Raw genomic sequence first — 24,764 nt, 5'->3', positions numbered from 1 at the left:
TTAAGGAAGGGTGCGACACCTCGACGTAAGGGTGATATCTGGGATGTCATGCCGATGCGTATTAATTTTGTTGTTTATGTTTATATATCACAAAAGATTGTGTTTGCATATTGTATGTGGCAGTCAATGCTTAACATTAGAGTTTCTTTTCTTTCTCTCTTAAGAATAACTAGAGAAACATATGTAAAACTATTCCTTTGTATTGTTAAGCGAGATTGTTTCAAAGACTAGTCATGTGTATAATGAACTTGACATTTTATATATATAAAAGGGAAAGACTCAGGGAGAGAGACACTCAGAGAATATATTTATATATAAGAGAGATTATATATTTAATTTATTTTAATATTTGAATTTTCTTTTATTATTATATAATTTATATAATTAAAGAATATTTTTTATTTTTTATTTATTATGATGATGATGATGATGATGATGATAGTGGTTGACGTCCACTGAGACCAAATTGGTCTATCGGACCTATAATTTTCTTAGTTTTTAATTGTCTGGCTCCTCGTCTTTCTTGGCGAGATTGATGCTGTAGCTTTCTTTTTTTTTCTCTACGTTCTTCCAACTTCCTGTATCTTGCATCTCTTTCATCTCTTCTGGTTCTTGGGACATTGGTGTCTTAGCTTCACGATCTATTGTGTTCGTCCTCTTCAAGATAGAGGGGGAAGAAGTTTGGTCTAGGAGATCTGCTTTGCTGTTAAATCAAGATTTATTTTGTGCAGTATTCGAATCCTCTTAACTGTTGATGCTTGAGGGGTTATCGAGTTCACTTTTTTGTTGCTGGGCGGGGCTTTCTCCCTGCTTGTCTTGAGAGTTGTTTCTTTCTTGTTATTCAGAGTTTTCTCTAGAGTATTCTTCTTTGATGACAGTGTAGTGTTCTTTTTGTGCTCCTTCCCACCATGTAGATCTGTGGTGGTTTTTTCTAGCAGAATTTTTCTGGGAGGCTTTTGGGCAATTTTTGGCTAGATGGCCCGTCTCAAAGCAGAATCGACATTTGAAGAGGACACTTTCATAATTGAGTTTCTGGTTCCACACATATTTTTTACTTGTTAGGTTTATTTCAGCTGGGAATCCGGTGCTGAAGTCCATTTCCACACAGATGCGTGCATAGGTGGTTCTGGCATATTCCTCTGTTTCTGGGCACCTGTAGTAAAATTTTCCAATTGCATTTCCAATGGCTTTTAGCGAGGAGAGATTCCAGAGATGCAAGGGTAGGCTTGGCAATCTCACCCAAACTGGTGCTGAGGTTATGACTACTGTTGAGGGATCGAATGATGGGTTCCATGGCTTCATGAATAGGCGTAAGTTTTCCCAAAACCAAGGGCTAGAATCTAGAATACATTGTCTGCTTTCAGGATTTTCAAAATCTACTATAAAGAAACCCCTAGCACAGGGGTAGATATTAATTTCATTAGAAATGACAGGCTTCCATACCTCCGAGATCCAATTGTGGAGAGCTGTCAATCGCGGCCAAAAACCATTGAACCGGCAGATTAGGGCACTTTCGGAAAACTTCAAAGCCTCATCGAGTGAGGCTTGGACCACCTGGACAGTGGGAGCTGGGGCTTCACTGACGATATGGGCAGGAGCTTGCCCTCCAAAAGTGGATGGAACTAAGCCAGCAACTATTTTCGCGAAGCTCAGAGCCATATTTTCCCCTAGAAAGTCGAGACCCAGCCGCAGAGAAATAAGGTAGAAGATTAGATCTAGAACCCAGTCGCAAAGAAATAAGGCAAAAGATTAGATCTAGATCTAGTGGCAGAAGATTAGATCTAGAACGCAATAGCAGAGTCTCAGTAAGTCTTTTAATCTGCAAGAAACCCTAGTAGGAAAAATCCTGCTTTTAGTACCGAGAATCAAATCCTACTCCAGATTAAAAAAAGTCACCGACTTTCGCTTCATGAACCACTCGATCCGGAGATGCCCATGTAAAGGAGGACTTGCTCATAGATCTATTTTCGCAGATCTGACATCGGTTATCGTTATGGAGAATGCCAAAAGAATAATGCTTATGAAGAGCACCACATAGAAGCAGATCTGGAGCCACAGATCTGCTCATGCAGAGACGGAAGAACCCTGCCACATCGCAGACAAAAGAACCCAGCCGCAGACGGAAGAACGCAGCCGCAGACACTTCCGATTAAACATTTCCTGCAAATTTTTGGGAAACCTCTAGCCGTTCCAGACACCCATAGCCAAGTTCCCAACGTTCCCACGTTCCAGAAACTCATGCAACATAGCAATTTACTACTTTTGTCATAGATTAGATTTGTAGTCTTGTTGTGAATTTGAACTTTTTTGTCTTACTCTTCCTAGTTTAGTGTGTACTTGAGTTACGGTGGTGGCCAAGTGGCCTATTTTGTTAACATTATTATTTGAATTTTGGACCTGACTCATGTTGATAGTTGCTCACTTGCTAGATAAGTTACTTGAATGTTTGATGATTTTATCTTCTAAATGTTTTATGTTTTATGATATGCTTAAAAATTTGATGTATGTTTGTAATTGCCAGAATCTAGATGGTTGATGCTCGAATAATTAATCATTGATGTAAAATGGAGTCATGGAGGCCATATCTATCTTGATTTATGTAAAAATATGCATGTTTTCATGTCTTCTACAACTAATTTGGTATTTTGGATGTTTTTTTCTGAATATAAATGCAAAAAATATAAAATATAAAATATAACATCTCTCTCTCTCTCTCTCTCTCTCTCTCGATATATATATATATATATATATATATATATATATATATATATAGTAGATGCTTCACTTTCTAGATTTTTGGGAAACGACACTTCCACATCCCTGCTTCCAAAAAACGTCCCTGCTTCGTGCAACATTGCACACATTAGTGGATAAAACACTGTCAACTCCCCAATGAGATATTCTGGCCCCAAAAATAATATATTTCCACTGATGAAGAAATGGCCACCCACACAGAATCAATCTCTTTGCAAGCAAATTGATTTCTTCACAATTTCCGGCAATTTAGATTTGAGCTTCCAACAATGAATTCAAAGAGAAATTTGAATGGTTTCTCCTCGGATTAGTTAGGGTGGGATCTTTCACTATGGAAATTAATTTCTCATCCAAGTATTTTCGTCCAAGATGCTAAAAAGCTCAAGAGCTCTCCAAAAGCAATTTCAAGAGAATAATTTGCATAATGGTGGGAGGGCAATCAATTTCCTCTCTTTTAATTTCCCATTTTCCAATTTCCCCCTTTTTCTCCAATTTGAATTTTTTTCCCCTCTTTTTTTATATTAATTCTTCTAATTTTTTTTCCCATCTTTTTTATTATTTTCACTTTATAACGTCACTTTATAAAGTTGACGTTAATTTGTTGACTCCCTTTATTAATTCTTACATTGCAACTGTAGCCCACGGGAGTCAAAAATGAGCTAGTGAGTCGTCCCTCTGTCGATCATTCGAGAAGGGACATTATAATGAATATATACCTATATGCTATTGCTTGCAATTGTTTTGTTGCCTTCCTGATCCGAATTGGATTCATGAAGAATAATCAAAGCACCATGACTGTATCAAATCAGGACAAAACTTCGAATTCAAGATCACAGAAGCGATCAGGAACGCCTCTGAACAGTGGCAGTTGGCAGCCAGCGAGGAATGATGAGGACCTCGGTCAAAGCGCGTTGACCGAGGCCCATGGAGACCGCGCAGGAGGCGAAACTAGCACCTGGGAAGCCCGGATTGGGAAAAGGAGGCAAGTTTCTGATGCGCGATTAACCCCTCGAGAAGGAGAGACCCCGAGTGCTCAGTCGCATGGAAGCCGGGAAACCCGTGGGGAAAAGCGCTAAAGGCTAAAGGCGGGACCTGCGCTCCAAAACTGGCGGTATATATAGGGGACAACCTTGGGCGGTAAGCAGATTTGGAGAAAAACGAGCGATTCCACTCGGTGCCCTACGCGTGGCAGGCAGAGGAGAGAGAAAATCGCCGCTCATCGCGTGCTAACAGTCGAGCAAGTCAACCGCGCGAAATGAGCGAATGGCATCGGATCTGGGGGCTCCAGATCTAACGGCTGAGATCGCGCCCGATGGGGGAACCAGATTTAACAGGGGATTGAGCCGCGATGTATAAGGATTTGAGATCCGATTTGACCGCTGAGGTGGCGGACGAGTCATTTCCTGACGTAACCAAAGTACTGAACCAACGAGGAAAAGCTGGCTTAGTTCGTAGGACAAGTGGCCACTCCCTGTGAACTGTTAATGATGATGCAGAAGATAGGGAATTCCAAGTGAACAACAGCAGGCGATCCGATGGAGGAAGGAAGAGGAAACGAGTAGTCATGAGAGCAACTGACTTTAAAGCCATGAACAAAGAACAAAAGAGAGAGAGAGAGAGAGGACACCGAGAGGAAGACAAAGAACGAAGACAGAGCGAAAACGCGACAGTGAAGCAAAGAGCAGAAAGACAAAGAGCTGAGCTAACCTGCAGCATAAGTCAGCATCGAGCCATCCCTGAGAGGATCTGTCGGGGAACTGAGCACCACATTGGGCTCCTTCCATTGAAGACCAGAGAGGTCAAGAGATGGTAAGGAAAAAAGGCTGTGCACTCTAGTGGCTTGGAGGATCCAAGAACCACCCTGCCAAGCAATTCTGTTTCAGGAGACTCAGATTGAGCTCCTCACTGTAATTCTCAGCTTTAAAGACACAATAAAAGAAGGCCACCACTGAAAGCTGGACTGGAGACGTAGCCCTGGAGGATAGGGTGAACTCCTCCTTAATTGTTGTGTTCTTGTTTTTGCTTATTGTGTTTCTCTGTTGTTTTCTATTTCCAGTGTCTGTGTATTTTGCAATCTGATCGATCTGTTGCCTTAAATAACATAGACACACACCAACACATGAGTTTGTAATACCTTCATTTAATAAATCTTTAACTGAGATCACTCAAGAGTGATTTTCAGATCAAGTGGTATCAGAGCTCTAGGCTATAAAGGTTAGACAAACTTGTGTTGGTTTAGTTGTTGAATGCTAACTAGATCAAAGCTCAAGTTAGGAGAAGGAGAGTTGGTTGAAACTTGAAACTAATCCTGAAATTGGGAGAGTCTATCCTCAGAAGACAATGTCAAAATAAGGTTCTGTAGGACCAGACCCTCAATTCATAGATAGTTTCCTAGCCATAAAGTCCATGGTAGAGGAAATGTATAGGGACTTTAGAAAACATAAGGAGGAAGATTCATCAGGCTTCAAGCAAGACAAAGGAGAAGATGAGCCTCATTTCCATGACCACTCAAAAGGAAAAGGGAAAGAGGAAAGCTTTCTCACACCTCTTAACAACCCTGAACACAAAAAGAAAGCATCTTTGATCAAACTAGATGTTAAATTTGATTTGCCTATATATGATGGAGAGTTGAATGCAGAAAAGTTGGACAATTGGATTAGACAAATTGATGTTTATTGCAGAGTGCAGAGTATTGATTCAGACAAGAGCAAGATTCAGCTGGCAAGCCTACGCCTAGGAGGCACTTCCTTGGTTTGGTGGGAAGGCAGGACCCAAGCTGACCTGAAGAGACATGGTAAGACTATCTCTGTTTGGAGTGAATTTGTTTCTGTAATCAAAAAGTAGTTCTATCCATTGGCCTACATGCAACAAGCCATGATGAGTTGGCAAACTCTTCGACAGTTGAAAGGGAAAAGTGTGCAAGGGTACACTCAAGAATTTAGAAAGAGAGCATTGATTCTAGGAATCTCATTAGATTCACCAGAGACTTTGTTGAAGTACATTGGTGGTCTACACAACTACATGAGGCATACCATCCTCATGTTTAATCCCACTAGTATAGATGAGGTATCTGTATAAGCTACTCATCTAGAAGCTAGAGGAAAGAATGGAAGTCCAGAAGTTGGGGGATCATCCCAACCCACTGCAAGCAAGAATAAGGAGAAAATAAAGCAGAAATGGAAAGTAAGGAAGGCTAACAGTGCACAGAAAAGCAAGGCTTCATGCACTCACTGTAAAAAGGATGGGCATGATGATGAGCATTGTTGGATTCTGCATCCAGAGCTGAGACCTAAGAAGTTCGAGGGCAAGAAGAAGAACACTGCTACAGCTATTCAGAAAGATTTGGGGTCAGACTCAGGAGATGAAACAACCATTGCAGCCACAAGTATAAAAGGTAAGAATTTTGAAGCATCTACTAGTAATTATGCACAATCTACTATTGATGAAGAAAATGAGAGAAAAAGACATGAGCTTTTCCATATTCGAGTTATTTCCAAACATCAAAAGATTGATACTTTGTTTGATAGTGGCTCACAAGTAAATTTAATTTCTGAAGCAATTGTAAAGAAGTTGGGATTAGTAACTACACCTCACAAGAAAGCATACCTGTTAGGATGGTTGAATGATAATGCACAACTACAAGTGACTAGACAATGCAAACTCAAGTTTTCTTTTGGATCAACATTTGTAGATGAGGTTGAATTAGACATAATTCCTTTGGATATATATGGAATTGTTTTAGAAAGTCCTTACTTGTATGATAGAAAGGCTATTTTCTATAGAGCAGAGAACAAGTATCTACTTGTTAAAGATGGAATCGAATACTTTGAAGAGCTCATAAGATCAAGAATAATTATACTCTCATAAACTCAGGGCAGATGAAACAAATGATAAATTCATGCAAACAATTCTTACTGATGGTTGTAATGGAAAAGAAATCTGATAAAACCAATGTATTTGAGGGCTGTAATGCTAAACAGCAAGCCGATTTAAAAAGGGTTGTTTCAGAGTATGATATCTTGTTTCAAGAACCAAAAGGTCTGCCACCCAAAAAGGAAATAGTGCATGATATTATTTTGCAGCAAGATGCTCCATTGCCTAACATTGGAATGTACAGGTTGTCCACTTTAGAGAATGCAGAAATCAAGAAGCAAGTGTAGGAGTTGCTCGAGAAGGGGTTCATCAGACCTGGCACATCACCATGTGGGTCACCAACCATTTTGGTGAGAAAGAAAGATGGCTCGTGGAGGATGTGCATTGATTGCCGAGCACTGAATAAGATAACAATAAAAAATTGTTATCCCCTTCCTCGCATAGATGATTTGTTAGATCAATTGAAAGAAGCTGTTTATTTTTCCAAGTTAGACTTGCACAATGGATACCATCAGGTCAGAGTTGCAGAACAAGATGCATGGAAGACTGCTTTCAAAACAAAGCAGGGATTGCATGAGTGGCTGGTTATGCCTTTTGGCTTAACTAATTCTCTTGCTACTTTCATGAGATTAATGAATGATGTACTCAGACCTTTTCTTGATGATTTTGTTATTGTGTATTTGGATGACATTCTGATATTTAGAAAAACATGGGAAAAACACTTAAAGCATGTTGAGCAGACACTAGATGTTTTGAAAAGAGAAAAAATTTATGTTAAACTCTCAAAATGTGAATTTGGCAAAACATGTTTGAATTATTTGGGTCATATAGTAGGGGGTGGTGAATTGAAGATAGATCTCTCTAAGGTGGCAGTCATTGTAACCTGGCCTAAACCCAAATCTGCTACAGAAGTTAGAAGCTTCTTAGGAGCAACACAATATTGAAGAAAGTTCATTTCTAACTTTTCCTTAATTGTAGCTCCCTTACATGCTTTAATAGGATTGAACAAGGTGTTTCAGTGGGGAGGCAAATAGCAGAAAGCCTTCGACACCTTGAAAGAAAAGATTAGTACAACACCTGTACTAGCACTGCCTGATCTTCAAAGATCATTTGAGATCCAAACAGATGCCAGTGACTATGCCATGGGAGCAGTGTTGACACAGCACGGTAAACCCATATGTTATCATTTTGAGACATTTAATTCTGCAGTGGTTAACTATCCTACATATGATAAAGAATTGTATGCATTAGTACAGAATGTGAAAAAGTGGAAATATTACTTAATGGGCAAAGAGACAGTAATACATACTGATCATCAACCACTTCAATATCTACACTCCCAAACTAAGTTGCAACAATCAAGACACTACAGATGGATGGGTTTTCTACAACAGTTTCATTTAGTCATCAGATATAAAAAGGGCATACATAATAAAGTTGCAGACATGTTATCTAGACCCATTATAAATGCATCTACTATACTTAAGCATAATTCTGTGCTACATGAAAGCTACATTAAACAATATGCTCAAGATATAGACTTTAAAGATGTATATGCAACTTTGAGTCAAGGCAAACGAGTAGAAGAATTGGATTATCATGTAAAGGACCAACTCTTATACCATTGCAGGAAACTCTGCATTCCACAAACTGAGAGTAAAGATAATTAGAGAAGCACACACTTCTTTGATATCAGGTCACTTTGGGGTAAGTAAAATAGTTGCACAGCTGCAAAGATTTTGTTATTGGCAAAAAATGAACGAGATAGTTTCTAGATATGTAAGAGGGTGTACTATGTGTGCTAAAAGCAAGCCCCACAATAGAAAACTAAGCTTGTACACTCCATTACCAGTTCCTTCTCACCCTTGGGAAAGTGTTTCTATGGATTTTGTTGGAGGACTGCTTAAATCTAGGAAAGGTCATGATTATCTATATGTTGTTGTGGATAGGTTCAGCAAAATGTGTATTTTGATACCTTGTAATAAACAAATTATAGCTGAACAAACTGCAAAATTGTTCTTTGAACATGTATGGGTTCATTTTGGATTACCCACTTCCATTGTATCTGATCGAGACACCCAATTTGCGGGGAAGTTTTGGTCCAGTTTGTGGGAACTGATGGACACCAAACTGAAGAAAAGCAGAGCTTTTCATTCCCAAACTGATGACCAGACAGAAGTAGTAAACAGGACAGTGATCCAGTTACTCAGAGGATAGTGCAACAAACATCCTAAGCTTTGGGATGAACACTTGTGTTATGTGCAACATGCTTACAACAGAGCAAAACATTCTTCTACACAGAGATCTCCTTTTGAGACTTGTTTTGGTTTCACACCAAGGTCTCCTTTGGATCTTGTCTTTGGTAAAGATACCACAGTTGATGGACACAGTGATGTGGACAAGGCAACTAAGTTCATTGAACAAATCCAGGAGATCCACCAGGCAGTACAGGAACAGCTGGAAAAGAGCCAAGCCAAATACAAGGCAAGGCATGACGACCATCAGATGGAGCATGGTTTTCAAATTGGTGACCAAGTCTGGCTGTACATCAGCAAGGATAGGATGCAAGGCGAAGGTAAAAAGCTAAAGCCTATCAGGTATGGGCCTTTTAAGATACTTGAGAAGATTAGTGAGAATGCTTTTTGCCTTGATCTACCATCTTACATGCACATCTACTCAGTCGTAAATGCAGATTGCTTGAGATTGTTTGAACCCTCACTAATTGAGGATCCTGAAGAGTAGAGTCAATTGCCTTCTATTGATGACCTGCTACCTGAATATCTTAATGAATTGCAGGAAGACACAGTTTTAGACAGGAAGGTGAGGACGACGCACAGGGGAGATGTTGAGTACCTCAGAATTGGACTCAAGGGTTCAAAGCCGAGCAGTGCAAAGTGGATAGAGATTGGACAAGTGAGATAATTGTACCCTCACTTAGTCGATGCTTGAAAACCAACTTTTGGTGGTCCAAAAGCTTTTTCAGTGGGAAGGCCGTGATCCGAATTGGATCCATGAAGAATAATCAAAGCACCATGACTGTATCAAATCAGGACAAAACTTCGAATTCAAGAGCACAGAAGTGATCAAGAAGACCTCTGAACAGTGGCAGTGGGCAGCCAGCGAGGAACGACGAGAAGCTTGGTCAAAGCACGCTGACCAAGGCCCATGGAGACCGCGCAGGAGGCAAAACTAGCACCTGGGAAGCCCGGATCAGGAAAAGGAGGTAGTTTTTGATTAATTGCGCATCGCTGGGCAAAACCCCTTGAGAAGGAGAGGCCCTGAGCGCTCAATTGCATGGAAGTCGGGAAAACCATGGGGAAAAGCGCTGAAGGCTATAGGCGGGACCCGCGCTCCAAAACCGGCGGTATATATCGGGGGCACCCTTGGGCGGTAAGCGGATTTGGAGAAAAATGAGCGATTCCACTCAGTCCTCGACGCGTGGTAGGCGGAGGAGAGAGAAAACCGCTGCTCATCGCGCGCTAACGGTCGAGCAAGTCAACCGTGTGAAATAAGCGAATGGCGTCAAATCTAACGGCTGAGATCACGCCCGATGGGGGAACCGGATTTAACAGGGGATTGAGCCGCGATGTATAAGGATTTGAGGTCCGATTTGACTGCTGAGGTGGCGGACGAGTCATTTCCCGACGTAACCAAAGAACCGAACCAACGAGGAAAAGCTGGCACAGTTTGTAGGAGGACAAGTGGCCACTCCCTATGAGCCGTTGATGATGACGCAGAAGACAGGGAATTCCAAGTGAACAGCAGTAGGCGATCCGACAGAGGAAGGAAGAGGAAATGAGTAGTCATGAGAGCGACTGGCTTTAAAGCCATGAACAGAGAACAAAAGAGAGAGAGAGAGGACACCAAGAGGAAGACAGAGAACGAAGACAGAGCGAAAATGCGACAGTGAAGCAAAGAGCAAAAAGACAGAGAGCCGAGCTGACCTGCAGCATAAGGCAGCATCGAGCCATCCCTGAGAGGATCTGTCGGGGAATTGAGCACCACATTGGGCTCCTTCCATTGAAGACCAGAGAGGTCAAGAGCTGGTAAGGAAAAGAGTCTGTGCACTCTAGTGGCTTGGGGGATCCAAGAACCACGCTGCCAAGCAATTTTGTTTTAGGAGACTCAGATTGAGCTCCTCACTGTAATTCTCTGCTTTAATGACACAATAAAAGAAGGCCACCACTGAAAGCTGGACTGGAGATGTAGCCCTGGAGGATAGGGTGAACTCCTTATTAATTGTTGTGTTCTTGTTTTTGCTTACTGTGTTTATCTGCTGTTTTCTATTTCTAGTGTTTGTGTATTTTGCAATCTGATCGATCTGTTGCCTAAAATAACATAGACACACACCAGCACATGAGTCTGTAATACCTTCATTTAATAAATCTTTAACTGAGATCACTCAAGAGTGATTTTCAGATCACTTTCTGTTGAATAGTAATGTTGCAAAAGGTGAATGTGGTGGTCAGTTAAAAGTGTGCAAGACAGTAATTGAAGTTATGTCTCTAATATTTTCTTCGACCTAGATCATGTTCTAGAATATATCCATGTTTCAATATTTGCTAATTCAATAATTCCGACCCCAACCTTCAATAAAAGTTTAAATTCTGATTGCCCAAATGCTGCACATACATACTGGAGAAATGTCATTTTTTGCTAGTTTTCTTGCTTCAATGCAACACTGTTATCTTAGATGCCCTTTTGTTATTTCTGACTCCCATTTCCTTCTGATGGATGTTGAGAACCTACATACCTAGTTTGTTCACGACTTTATAAGGTTCTAGTGATAAACAAGATAATTAATAAATGTTACTGTTCTTGTTCATTCAACTGACTCCATCTTGTAGACAGTAAAAGTTTCATGTTGCTGCACCAACTGTTTGGAATAAGGGAAGTAAAATATTATACAAGTGTCAGAATAAATTATTGACATTTGTTAACAAAGTCAAGGTATACAAAAAATCTTTAAACCCGTCAACAGTGTGGCTTTTGTTTCGTAAATCTAATGTGCAGGGTGGCTGCAATAAGGTGATTGCTTCTTTGTTCGTACAAATAAATGTAGTATTTTCTCAAAAAATTGCACAAACAACTATTGGTTGTAGAAAAATTGACATATTGACGTCAAAGAGAGGATAAAGGGACTCACCAACATTGTGTAGGCTTTCCACAGTTGTGTTCAAGGTAGGATGGCCAGTCTTGGGTGCAAGGTAGGATGGCCACTACCTCATTCAAATCTTCCACTTGACCCAAACATGACCCTTTCCCATACTTCCCAAATCCAGTGCGACAGGATTGTCACCTTCTGCAGCCTAAAAAGCTGTCTACAGATTGACAAAAGAAACAAATCGATGACTTAGAAAGGATATCAGATGATAAAATCAATATAAACAAGCATGGAAAGTCTTGGAATTATTTCTGCAATCACCTTGATCCTTGTTCCAATTTTTTTTGTTTTTTGTTTTATGGTCCTGAGAACAATGGTTTGGCCCTTGTAAGATTGGTTGTTGATGGTTATAATTGCCTTCCCATTCATTCCCAGCAGTTGAAGAGACAAATGAGAAAAAAAACCAAAACCGGCACTTTAAGAGTCTAAAATGGACCTGTTGATTTTTCCTGTTTTGCCAAATTTTGCTGATTTTTTCAAAAATAGCAATTTGTTCAGGCTGATTTTTCATTTTAGGTTTGACATGGTGAAAAATTGTGATGATGCCGATTTTTCTGGGAAAATTTCATCTATGGTTTATACCTCCTATTCCTTTTTGTCAGTGTCATTTGCAAGATGGTCAGAATTTATGATTGGTGTAAAATTGGCATTAGGAATTGACTTATTTTTATTCTGTTTTTCATTATCAAACCAAATTATTTGCCTGTTTGGAAAATATTACAATGTTTATTCTATTGATGGTTTTCATCTGATGGAATTATTTTTCAGGTGCTGAGGTTCTCATAGTTATGGTCACTAATGAAAAGCAGGCTGAAAGTGCATTGTTTGGAGATGGAGGGGCAGTTGCAGGTGTGCTAATGGATTTTCATTAAGAGTAGGAATTGTCTGGTGTCTTTATCCTTCAAACATGTATAGAATGGTGCTGGCTATTCTTTTTCCTTCAGAATCTTATGTTAGTATATTGGTTGTTCTATACAGCTTTGTCAGATGGGGCATCAATAGTGCTATGTTCGACTGTATCACCAGGGTTCATAAAAGAACTAGAGAAACGGTTGGCAGGTTTGCCAGTTTTTTTTTTGTTTAACTTTGTTGGGGTCTAGTTTCCCTTTCCAGTTCCATATCAAATTAAATGGTAGAGTAGGGAGATAGTAAATCTAATTAATCTTGAACCTTAAGAGTCTCTTTGTAGTTTATTCAGAGAAGATATTTTCAGAAGCAAAATATAATACTACAACTGTATATTATCTTCCATGCATGCTAGATTATGATTGGTAGTGTTCTTTTGTCTTAGATACCCTATGCTATTGATAAATTCTTCAGTGCCTATGATAAGCTAAAATAATTTTATTAATGTCCAACAAATGACCACAAAAGTAAGTCAATGGGACTGAAGAAGAGTCCAATGAGTATGTATACAATGTGGGAGTGCAAGTACAGCTCCTAGAAAATGCTGAAAAAATCATAAAGAAAGAAAGAAATGTTAAATTGGCAACTAGGGCCAAACTCCATGTCGGTCGGCTTATTTATGGCAGCTGATATTTTTATTGGATCCCTCTCGTCGAGAGGTGTAGGATTGATCCAAAGATCATCCGATTCCGATAAGTATTTATGGAGATATGAATTTATTTTGTTTATGTAATTATTATCAAGCCGACCAGCACTTATGTAGGCTCTTGAAGCCCAACCGACGTGTCTATTCAACCGCTACAAGTTAGTATAAATAAAAGAGGATTTGATGTCATTTGAGACATACACATTGTGGTGATCTCCTCCTCACCACGTCTTGGGTTTTTGGTGAAGGAGAGAGACACTAAGAGTACGCTGATGATGCCCTAGCCGCAGTAGAAGGTGCCCTAGCTACAGGTCAAAGAGGAGCCTTAATCCGCTCTTAAGGAAGGCTCTAATCCGTTGAAAGAAGAGCTTTAATCCACACTTAATGGAGGCCCTTATCTGCTGTCCAAGAGGCTCTTATGCGCAGTCAAGGAGGAGCCTTAATACGCTAACTGAAGAAGCCCTAGAAGCTGTAATGGAGAAGTCTATACGCAGCAAGAAGAAGGCTCATCATTCGGTCTACAATTGATGCAAAGGAGACTGTGCTTGGGGGCAAAGAAAAGGAGACAAAGGTAGCTGCAGAGAAGTCTGTCCATAACCGTAGTAATGCCATAACCGCAGTGATGCCTTAGTCGCAGCGTGCCCTAGCCGCAGAGATCTGACCGCAATAAACCCTAGTCGCAGAAATCTGGCCGCTGTAAAAGAGGTCACATATACAGCCAAAGGAAATGTTCTATTCACATTGCCATTGTGGTAGCCGCAGTCATAATGTTGTTCAAACCATTATACTCTACGCATACATAAGGATATATATACGCAGGGCAGACAATACAACCGCAAGATTTGTATATGCAATAATGCAGTCACGCAGGCAATTGCGTATGTAGTCAATATAGATAAGAATTTCGCATACTTCCTCACGGAAATTTCAGGTGTGGTAGCCACAGTCAAAAGATAAGGTATTCGTATATGCACTGATCTAATCTCAGGTACAGCAGACCTGCATTCAAGGTTGATAGATCACATTACAAACTACAACTCAGATTATTATAATCCGCAGATCACAGATTGATGGATCAGTTAGAAGGTTGGACCTAGCCACTGCCAAGCAGTTACAGCGTGGAGGATCCATGTTAATGGCACGTAGCTGTAGGTGCTGACATGTATATGAACTAAAGAATGATGCACGTTAATAAAGGGCAGCATGTTAAAGGGCAGCATGATAATGGGCAGTATGATGAACATGGACAGCATCATGAGATATATGGGTTGGATGATGAACATGGACAGCATCATGAGATATATGGGTTGGATGATGAACATGGACAGCATCATGAGATATATGGGTTGGATGATGAATATGGACATCATGAGGTATATGGGAAGTATGATGTAGATCATGGACAACTGATCTCATTGTTATACTAAATGATCTTTGCTCAGATCTAGATAAGTCAAAGTGTTGACTTCTGTTGTAAATGTACTCTCTCTCTTTCTCTGCTGAACTTTGAAGATAAAAGAAGAATTGATCAAAGGGTTTCCCCACACATTGTGGGGTTTGTCCCTGGCTCGCGCCACATCTTGTGTCCTCTTGTCTTGGCTTGTCTTCTGCGTTTTATATTTATGTTCTATCTGCAGTTTATCGTAATGCTGATGTGATTGCTAACTGTGAAAATTTAAATAAATTGCTCTAGCATAGAACATACCTAAACTTAACATGGCATCGGAGCTGAGGTGAAGACAATGCCCAAGAAAGAGTGAAAGAGCAATCACCGAAGACAGTTGGGACAAGACAGAAGGATCAATGGGTTCCTCATAATTCACCGAGGGTGAATTCAAAGCAAAGAATGTTATCAGAATGGCGCAGCGGAAGATTTTGATGGTCCATCTAAAGATCACTTCGTTGGGAAGTTCGGATCTAAGGGTGGAAGGAAAGGCGGATACCTTGTTGAAATAAGTTCGGCCGTTATGCGCAGGAGTGTCCGAATGGCAGAGACACATCTCTTGATGAAGATAACAATCATTCGTAGGACATCTTCAATGATCAAAAGAATGACCGGTAATGCAGGTCATCAAGGAAATGGTCGACTCTTCCTCGAAAGCAAGGAACCCCTAAATCTCTTTTATGTACCTGATCAAACCTGATGTCCATCTCAGAAATGGAAGTCAAAGGTTACACAGTGGCACTTATCGATGAAAAGGTACGTGTTTGAAAATAGATCTTTTAAATATGTTTTTGAGTTCAGGGTTGTATCAAGTTGGAGGAAGTCCACTGGGGACCATGTCCATTGACTCAACACCGGAGGTCTGTGAGTCAGATGGTGACTAGGATGCCTGAATTCAAAAAGAAGCATGAAGGTACATGTTTGAAATGTACCGAAGGAAAATATTATAAGGGGACCATTCCCCTCATGCAGCAAGTTCACAGGTTTGGAACAACCCGAGGAGTTTGAGACTCATGTATACAGGTGGAAGAAAGCCCTCTATGGCTTGAAGAAAAACACCTCAGGCGTAGTATGAGAGGATTGATAGTTGTCTAATGCAGCTGAGATTCACTAGGAGTGAAACCGATCCAAACCATTACTTGAAGGTTGTGGATGATAAACCTCTCGTACTGGCACCTATGTCTGACAGGTGCAGTCCCTCTCATTTATAGGAGACAGAGGGAGTTGGATTCTGAATATGGAAAGATAAGTTGCAAGCCTGTGACTACCTCAAGGATCTTAACTTTAAGAAGTTATATGGTAGTGATGTCGGACCTTATTTGGGAAATGCCTCTGAGTTCCATAAACTCATTCACATTGATGTTCTTGGAGAACCTCCGTCCGGACATCTGTGTTGCAGTTAGCATGGTGAGCTCATATTTGGTTGAGCCTCACTGGATTGGTGCCAAGAATCTTCTGAGATATCTTCAGGGCACAATCTCTCATGAATTGAGATACACTGCCGGAAATATGAAACCACATGATTATTCGAATGATGAGTGGGCAGGCAGTATGGAGGATCACTAGAGCACTTCTCAGTGCTGTTTCTCTTTGGAATCTACCTCGATATCCTGGATGAGCAGGAAGCAGAAGTCGGTGACTCTGAGCACCACCAAGGCAGAATACATTGCTGATAGTATGGCCTTCTGTGAGGTAGTCTGGTTGCTGAAGCTCTTCAGTGAGCTGTTTGTACACATGATGAATACCACTGTGATTCTCTGTGACAACCAGAGGTGGGATTCAATTATTGAGGAATTCCGTATTCGACAATTGCTCCAGCGGACAGACATCAGATACTGCCTTATCTGGGATATGGAAAGTCGATGAGCAAGGAGGCTCCATCGCTCTGAGATGATATACAGGTCGCTAAAGCCCTGGGGGAAAGATCAAATTTGTGATTTTCCTGAATGACTTGGAGTCATCAAGAGACCTTTGTAAAAGGGTCCTGCATGTTGCATACATTGAGCTCTGGGAGCTCTGTGGGGCTTACAGAATCTACTGGAGCAACATACGACCACAGGGTGACTCACCCTCCCTTGGTGGTGCGCACTGGAACAAGATGATTCGCTCTCTTGTGGGACAAGATGATTCGCTCTCTTGTGTAACAGGATGATGTGTTCTCCTGTGAGGCCTGGATTGATGTGTTCTCCATGGCAGCCTGGATTGATGTGTTCTCCATGGTGATTGTAGCAGGATTGATGTGTTCTCCTGTGAGGACAGGATTGATTAAGTTCTCCTGTCGAGGCTTCCTACCCATGCAGTCTGGGACTCATGGGAAGTACCTCTCATTTGATCAATGAGCTGGGAAATGAAGTTAGGGACCATAGTAATATCGATGGACGCATCGTTGTATCTACCGTACTCCCTACGCTAGGATGTCCTCCATTGATTTGGGATCAATGATACTGGTCTGGGACCAGTGGTAGGAGTTGTACATGCTATGACGCTGACTTCGGGTCGGCTGAAGCCTGAGACTGGTCTGGGACCAGTGGTACATACTCCGAGACTGACTTCGTGTCAGTGCAGTACTGGTCTGGGACCAGTGAGAGTGGTACATACTATGACGCTGACTTCGGGTCGGTTGAGACTGGTCTAGGACCAGTGGTACACTCTCTGAGACTGCGATACTGGTCTGGGACCAGTGAGAGTGGTACATACTATGATGCTGACTTTGGGTCGGTTGAGACTGGTCTGAGACCAGTGGTACACTCTCTGAGACTGCGATACTGGTCCGGGACCAGTGGTAGGAGTGGTACTTACTATGAAGCTGACTTCGGGTCAGTTGAGACTGGTCTGGGACTAGTGGTATGCACTCTGAGACTGACTTCAGGTCAGTGGAGAATGATATGACTCATTCTCGATCAATTCTTCTTCTTCATAGTTCAGCGGAGATGAGCAGAGCAGAGCAGAGCCAATAGAGCTGAGCAGAGCAGAGCTAGCAGAGCCAGCAGCGCTGAGCAGAGCAGAGCCGAGCCAGCAGAGCTGAGCAGAGCCAGCAGAGCTAGGCAGAGTAGTGCAAGGCACTAATGGCAGAGATAGTACAGTCGTACATATGGATCAGCGGATGGAGTTCTCCCTAGTTGAGAGGGAGTGTTAAATTGGCAACTAGGGCCAAACTCCATGTGGGTCGGCTTATTTATGGCAGCTGATATTTTTATTGGATCCCTCTCGTCGAGAGGTGTAGGATTGATCCAAAGATCATCCGATTCCGATAAGTATTTATGGAGATATGAATTTATTTTGTTTATGTAATTATTATCAAGCCGACCAGCACTTATGTAGGCTCTAGAAGCCCAACCGACGTGTCTATTCAACCGCTACAAGTTAGTATAAATAAAAGAGGATTTGATGTCATTTGAGACATACACATTGTGGTGATCTCTTCCTCTCCACGTTTTGGGTTTTTGGAGCAGGAGAGAGACACCATGAAAATGTACGCTGACCTATGATGCCCTAGCCGCAGTAGAAGGTGCCCTAGCTACAGGTCAAAGAGGAGCCTTAATCCGCTCTTAAGGAAGGCTCTAATCCGTTGAAAGAAGAGATTTAATCCACACTTAATGGAGGCCCTTATCTGCTGTCCAAGAGGCTCTTATGCGCAGTCAAGGAGGAGCCTTAATACACTAACTGAAGAAGCCCTAGAAGCTGTAATGGAGAAGTCTATACGCAGCAAGAAGAAGGCTCATCATTCGGTCTACAATTGATGCAAAGGAGACTGTGCTTGGGGGCAAAGAAAAGGAGACAAAGGTAGCTGCAGAGAAGTTTGTCCATAACCGTAGTAATGCCATAACCGCAGTGATGCCTTAGTCGCAGCGTGCCCTAGCCGCAGAGATCTGGCCGCAATAAACCCTAGTCGCAGAAATCTGGCCGCTGTAAAAGAGGTCACATATACAGCCAAAGGAAACGTTCTATTCACATTGCCATTGTGGTAGCCGCAGTCATAATGTTGTTCAAACCATTATACTCTACGCATACATAAGGATATATATACGCAGGGCAGACAATACAACCGCAAGATTTGTATATGCAATAATGCAGTCACGCAGGCAATTGCATATGTAGTCAATATAGATAAGAATTTCGCATACTTCCTCACGGAAATTTCAGGTGTGGTAGCCACAGTCAAAAGATAAGGTATTCGTATATGCACTGATCTAATCTCAGGTACAGCAGACCTGCATTCAAGGTTGATAGATCACATTACAGACTACAACTCAGATTATTATAATCCGCAGATCACAGATTGATGGATCAGTTAGAAGGTTGGACCTAGCCATTGCCAAGCAGTTACAGCGTGGAGGATCCATGTTAATGGCACGTAGCTGTAGGTGCTGACATGTATATGAACTAAAGAATGATGCACGTTAATAAAGGGCAGCATGTTAAAGGGCAGCATGATAATGGGCAGTATGATGAACATGAACAGCATCATGAGATATATGGGTTGGATGATGAACATGGACAGCATCATGAGATATATGGGTTGGATGATGAACATGGACAACATCATGAGATATATGGGTTGGATGATGAATATGGACATCATGAGGTATATGGGAAGTATGATGTAGATCATGGACAACTGATCTCATTGTTATACTAAATGATCTTTGCTCAGATCTAGATAAGTCAAAGTGTTGACTTCTGTTGTAAATGTACTCTCTCTCTTTCTCTGCTGAACTTTGAAGATAAAAGAAGAATTGATCAAAGGGTTTCCCCACACATTGTGGGGTTTGTCCCTGGCTCGCGCCACATCTTGTGTCCTCTTGTCTTGGCTTGTCTTCTGCGTTTTATATTTATGTTCTATCTGCAGTTTATCGTAATGCTGATGTGATTGCTAACTGTGAAAATTTAAATAAATTGCTCTAGCATAGAACATACCTAAACTTAACAAAGAACAAGCTGTAGTGCTGCTGCGACACACATATAAGAGGCCATGGCAAGATACAAAATAAAGAGTAGCATGCCAAGAAAGAATGAGTAAGATAAGAATATATGGCGATGGTGCTAGATATTTCAAGGGCTCCTGAGTCTGATGAGCCATGGCAAGGGAGGCGACCTGGGCACAGGCTCACTATAAAAGTCCCTTGAAACTAGTGGTCGGTCTGGTCGTATGATCCAATGAAAGTTTGTGCAAATTCTTGTTGCAAAATTGAAGAAAACAAATATTTTCCTTTGTGCATTCACTTATACGCAAAAATTTTGAATATTGTCAGTGAAAGAGGAGTTTGAGGTGTTGTGGTGCATGTGCTTTCTTGCTGCAACAGTCCTTTTCAGACATTATGAAGCTGTCCCTTCTGATTTGCTGGCTCGTGCTGGCCATTATTTGTGGAACTTCCTGCCAAAGGGCTTTTGAGAGTCCTTAATGGTTCACTTAGAGCACGAATAAAGAATCATTCTATCTGAAATTGGCTCTTACCATACATGGTAATTCTGTTGCTGGTGAGAAAATGAACAATAGAAACTTTGAGAAGACTAAAAAAACTTGTACCAAAGGCATATCATGGTGTAATGAAACTGAGTATGATAAAATCCCCATTTGTTTCAAAATGCGAGGTTGTATGCCATGAATGTAGGCAACACACACTCCTAGGGTATGTTATCACTTGCTGCTTACACCTACTTACAAGTTAGTGAGAAAAGCTTTCAACCCCACAAGGTGTGGTTGGTGGCAGGGAACTTAGAGAAGGGGCTGTCACACTATCCTCGACTCTCTCCGTTTGGGCTATCTCCTAGGTTAGCGAAGGGGGGTGGTCCCTAATGAAAATTTGAGTTAAAAAAGATGTGAGTTTCTAAGAGAATTGTTAGAGTTAAATAGATTAATTTTTTAAGATTTATAAGCAAAACTGATATGAGCAATAACCATAAATACATAAGATAAGCATGAAATAAATAAACAACCAGTGCCTTCAAAGTATTGCTTTTTAAGAAATGAATTTGTATTTGCTTAGAATGAAGTGAAATGCTTTCAAATGGAAAACCAAAATAACCTTGAAAAGTGAAACAATATATTGTTAGCACAAGATATTATAAATGCTTTCAACATGAATAAGTCTACAAATCAAAGCATGGAAACCATCTTGCTCAAAAGGATACAAAAAGAATTCAAATGTTAGACCAAGATGACAACATGCAATTAAGTTTGCAACCCAAAATAATAGTACGTGAAAGCGAAATCAACCATTCATGACAATATGCAATTAAACCAAAAGATAAGCCAATTTCCAAGTACAAGAAAATTAAACTTGTTTAAAAATTAAAAGAAATTGCAATGCTTACATCCAAAGTGCCTTTTGAAATAAGATTTGCATGTGAGACTTTAAACCATCAAGATAGCAAGAAATTTAAGAACTTTGCAAACAAAGCAAATGTGATGGAATGAGTTCTTGGTTTATTTTATTAATTAGTGCTAAGGCAAAGTTACAATTGAACTCTAGTCCTCAGACCTCATTCTCCCCAAATATTTGGATCTCACAATGAGGAGTCCATAGAGGTAGAGAGTCCCTAAAAGTCTATTCAATCAACTTAAGTTGGAGGTAACTTTTAGTAAGGTTTAGTGCCTTCCTATACTAAAATGCCTAAATGAAGTGAAAATTGTGTTAATTCCCCAAGTTAAACTAATGCTTCATGCAAATGCTTCAAAGAGAAATAATTTGCAAAACTTGAGAGCGTATGCATGTGGGAATTTAAATACAAGATTAGTAAAATTTTGCATGTGGAGTGAAATGTGTTGATTTTAGGCATGCATAATATGATAATTAAAAGCTAGAAAGTTAAGAAAACTAAAAGCAAGATTAGACCACCCACAAGAATCCATCCTCTAAATGAGAAAGGGGAAGGCCGTGGGAAAAATCCCAAGCTCCCACAAGCAAATTAGATCTTTATTAATATTACAATGAGAAGAGGGTCCTTCAAAGTCCTCAACTAAACTTCAAGGAGTGTCCTCACAATAATTGCTTGAAACTTGGACACTAGACCTCCTTTCTTGAGAAAGTAGTGATAAGATTTCACAAAACTTATGCAAGGGAAACAAGGTGTGAGTTTCCTCCAAATGCCCACATCTTAGAGAGGAAAATGGGCAGCCCTCTAGTGAACTCGACTTGGCCAAAATAAGCCTAAAAAGGGCTCATGACATCCTTGGAAATCGAACCCCCAACATTTGCCAAAGGGCCTGCAAACACTTGTTAGATGTTGCAGGAGGTTGATCTTCAAAATCCGCCATACAAGAGTTAGCAAACAATCAAACAATGAATGAAAAATAAGTATTAGTGAAAAAATCGACAAGATAAAATGTATATGTACAATTGTAATTTACAAAAGGCTAAGTTAAAGAGTGAGTAAACTCTCGTATTTTCTTAGCCATCTTCAAGCTCTTAGATAGCAAATGAAAGAAATAAAGTACAATGTTTCTTAAAAGAGATTTAAATTTAGAAGTTCTCAGCTTGTGTACAAGCTATACGGCAAAACCCTTGCAAAACCACTTTGTAAGATAAGATTATGAAGGCTCAAAGAACAAATGAGAGCTCCTTTAAGAATGTATCAAGAGTGGGTTGGTCTCTCCAAAGACTTCCCCTTACACTTGATTTTGTGATCCCAACAAGATGTTCTCTTTACAAAACTTCAATCAAGAATTAGTTCCATGTAGATTTAACAATAAACAATGATAAGAAACTCTAGAGATTGATTTAAAACTAACTAGAGCATTCTATACCTAGAGCATACTTCTAAATCAAATTTGAATGCAAGATAGCTCTACATTAACAAATCTACAAGAGCATATGGAAACAAATTAGATCAAAGCATGAGTAAAATGAATTATATCAATGATCAACAATTCATCACACTCCCAAAGTAGGAACAACTCATGAATAAAACCCGAAGTCTTTACTGATATTTTTTAAAGTGTACAAGGCATCAGCGCTTCTGCAAGCACAACAACTAGTAACAATATGATTACAAATGAGAGCTCAATGCTCTATTATAGAACTATGGGAGCCAATCCAAATGTAGAAGTGATTAAACAAGTGGCATAAGGTGACAATCCCAAAGAGAAATTCGATTTTTTTGAATGGAGCTCCAATGCCAAGTGTAAAAATTGAATTTTGGCAAGTGGACATCATTTTATTCTTCCCTTATGTGCCAAATTCGAATTTTATGATGGAATGGAAAGTGTATATGCGTGGTAATCCATGTGGGGACAATTTTGCACAAAAATCTCCATCAAATATTCTCCCCAATCCTCTCAAATGTGCATTAACTTCACAAATTCGAATTTCCAAGTAAACAACTTTCTCATTTAATGCCAAAAATTCAATTTTATTTGAACACATGTCCTTTCCTTGATTTTAGGAGTCCACATCACCTTGGGACTTCACTTTAACTCCCCCATAATTTTCCACCTCATTTCCACAACGTTTAGCATGTGTGGATATTTATTTTTCTCCATTTATTTAATTTTTGGCTTAATTAATTGCCAGATTTCCCATTAAACTTAGGAAAAATGGGTTTTGAGGGTTCAAAACACATTTTTAACCCATCAAAGTGTGTCATAGTAGAAAGTTAAGGGTGAAAGGTGCAAATTTCATTATTCATACCCCATACAAATTCTCTAGACATAACTTATTACATTACAAGTATAATTTTATTAGCAATTTCTGTAGTATGGAAAATTTAAAAAATTAAAAAATAACTCCCTAGACCTAACCAAATTCCACAATTTTTTTTGTGTGATCTAGTATGGTAATATATGTCGACTCTAGACACTAAGATGTGTTAGGGGCTCAACCTTCAAACCGTCACTCTAGCTTTGGGGTAACAAGTGAGTGAAAAACCTAGAAAATTATCCGCCTCTGAAAAAGAAAAGATAATTAACCAGATAAAAAAAAACACCCCAAGGTGTACCTGTTTGCTGGTCGAGTCCCAACATCCTAGGCTTGTTACATACTCAAAAATCATTATTACTAGTATTACTTATTACAATTCCCCGCAGGGTGTGGAATCTGGGTACAAGAAAGACGATGACAAAATAGTAGAGTTAAAAACATTTGTTGACTGATGATATCTGATGGTACAAGTGTCCTCTGGATCATCCTTGGCATGGAGTCTTAACATAATCATCGGGTGCCACTCCAGTGGTCAATAGGGTATATGTTGGACACATTCATATAGTGATCATGATTCAAGGTTTTTTGCAGGTGTGGGAGTTTGTAATATCCCCATTTTCAATTTCCTCTATAGCACAACTAGGATGGATTTCCAAGGTACATGATGGGCGATCACAGGAGCATGATTACATCATCAGTGGTTCTCAAGGGGTTTTGAGGAGTTTTATGAGGCACAATGGCATTCACTTGGCATATTTCATCATCAAGATCAATTTCACATAGTTCACTTTTGGTTCCATTGCATTCTAATAATTCTCGTAAAACAGGGTTATTATTGAGTCTGTTTAAATTAATTATGCTTAAGGTGTCATTCCGGGAGGTATATTTAACGAAACACCTTATTGTAATAGCTCATTGGAACTGGAACGAGAAGATCTACAAGATGGGATGGTGAAAAGTGGATTTCAGTGGCCAAAGAAAGGATGGTGGCTAATTTACCATTTTCCCGGATTAAAATGTGATTTTAATTAGTCACTTAATTAAATAAAAGGAGGAAAAAGAGCTAAATGGAGAAAAAAGGCCAATAATAAAATAAAGGCTTCTAGAAGGATCCATAAGAGCTATAAAAGGAGGAGCAAGCCATTTAGGGATATCTTGGTTTGGTTGATCATTGTTGTAGTGAGAGTTGGAGAATGGAGTTCCCACCTTTAGCTAAGCCCTAGGACGGAAACCGTAGGGTTTAATATTGTGTGTTGGACGAAAACCTAACACCCTTGAGGAGATCCCAACGAGGAATTTCACAAAGCTTCAATGGAAAAAACTAGAGATCAGATCTAC

At 40.1% G+C, this 24,764-nt stretch overlaps 1 protein-coding gene across 1 annotated transcript in view; it reads left to right on the top strand.

The window, feature by feature from the left end:
• Positions 1 to 24,764, top strand: part of LOC149251276 (ketose-bisphosphate aldolase class-II family protein) — a 457,406-nt gene that overhangs the window by 130,291 nt on the left and 302,351 nt on the right. Inside the window, exons 15-16 of the mRNA XM_089459330.1 lie at positions 12,560 to 12,640; positions 12,770 to 12,850. Of these exons, the coding sequence (XP_089315456.1) occupies positions 12,560 to 12,640; positions 12,770 to 12,850 (162 nt within the window). The remainder of the gene's footprint in view (positions 1 to 12,559; positions 12,641 to 12,769; positions 12,851 to 24,764) is intronic.

This window comes from Pinus tabuliformis, chromosome 7 (assembly GCF_031772625.1).
Source record: "Pinus tabuliformis cultivar Carrire ecotype Pingquan chromosome 7, CPIR1, whole genome shotgun sequence".
Classification (NCBI taxonomy): domain Eukaryota; kingdom Viridiplantae; phylum Streptophyta; class Pinopsida; order Pinales; family Pinaceae; genus Pinus; species Pinus tabuliformis.
The sequence above is the reverse complement of the archived record's forward strand: the minus strand, read 5'-3'. Positions and strand labels throughout refer to the sequence as shown.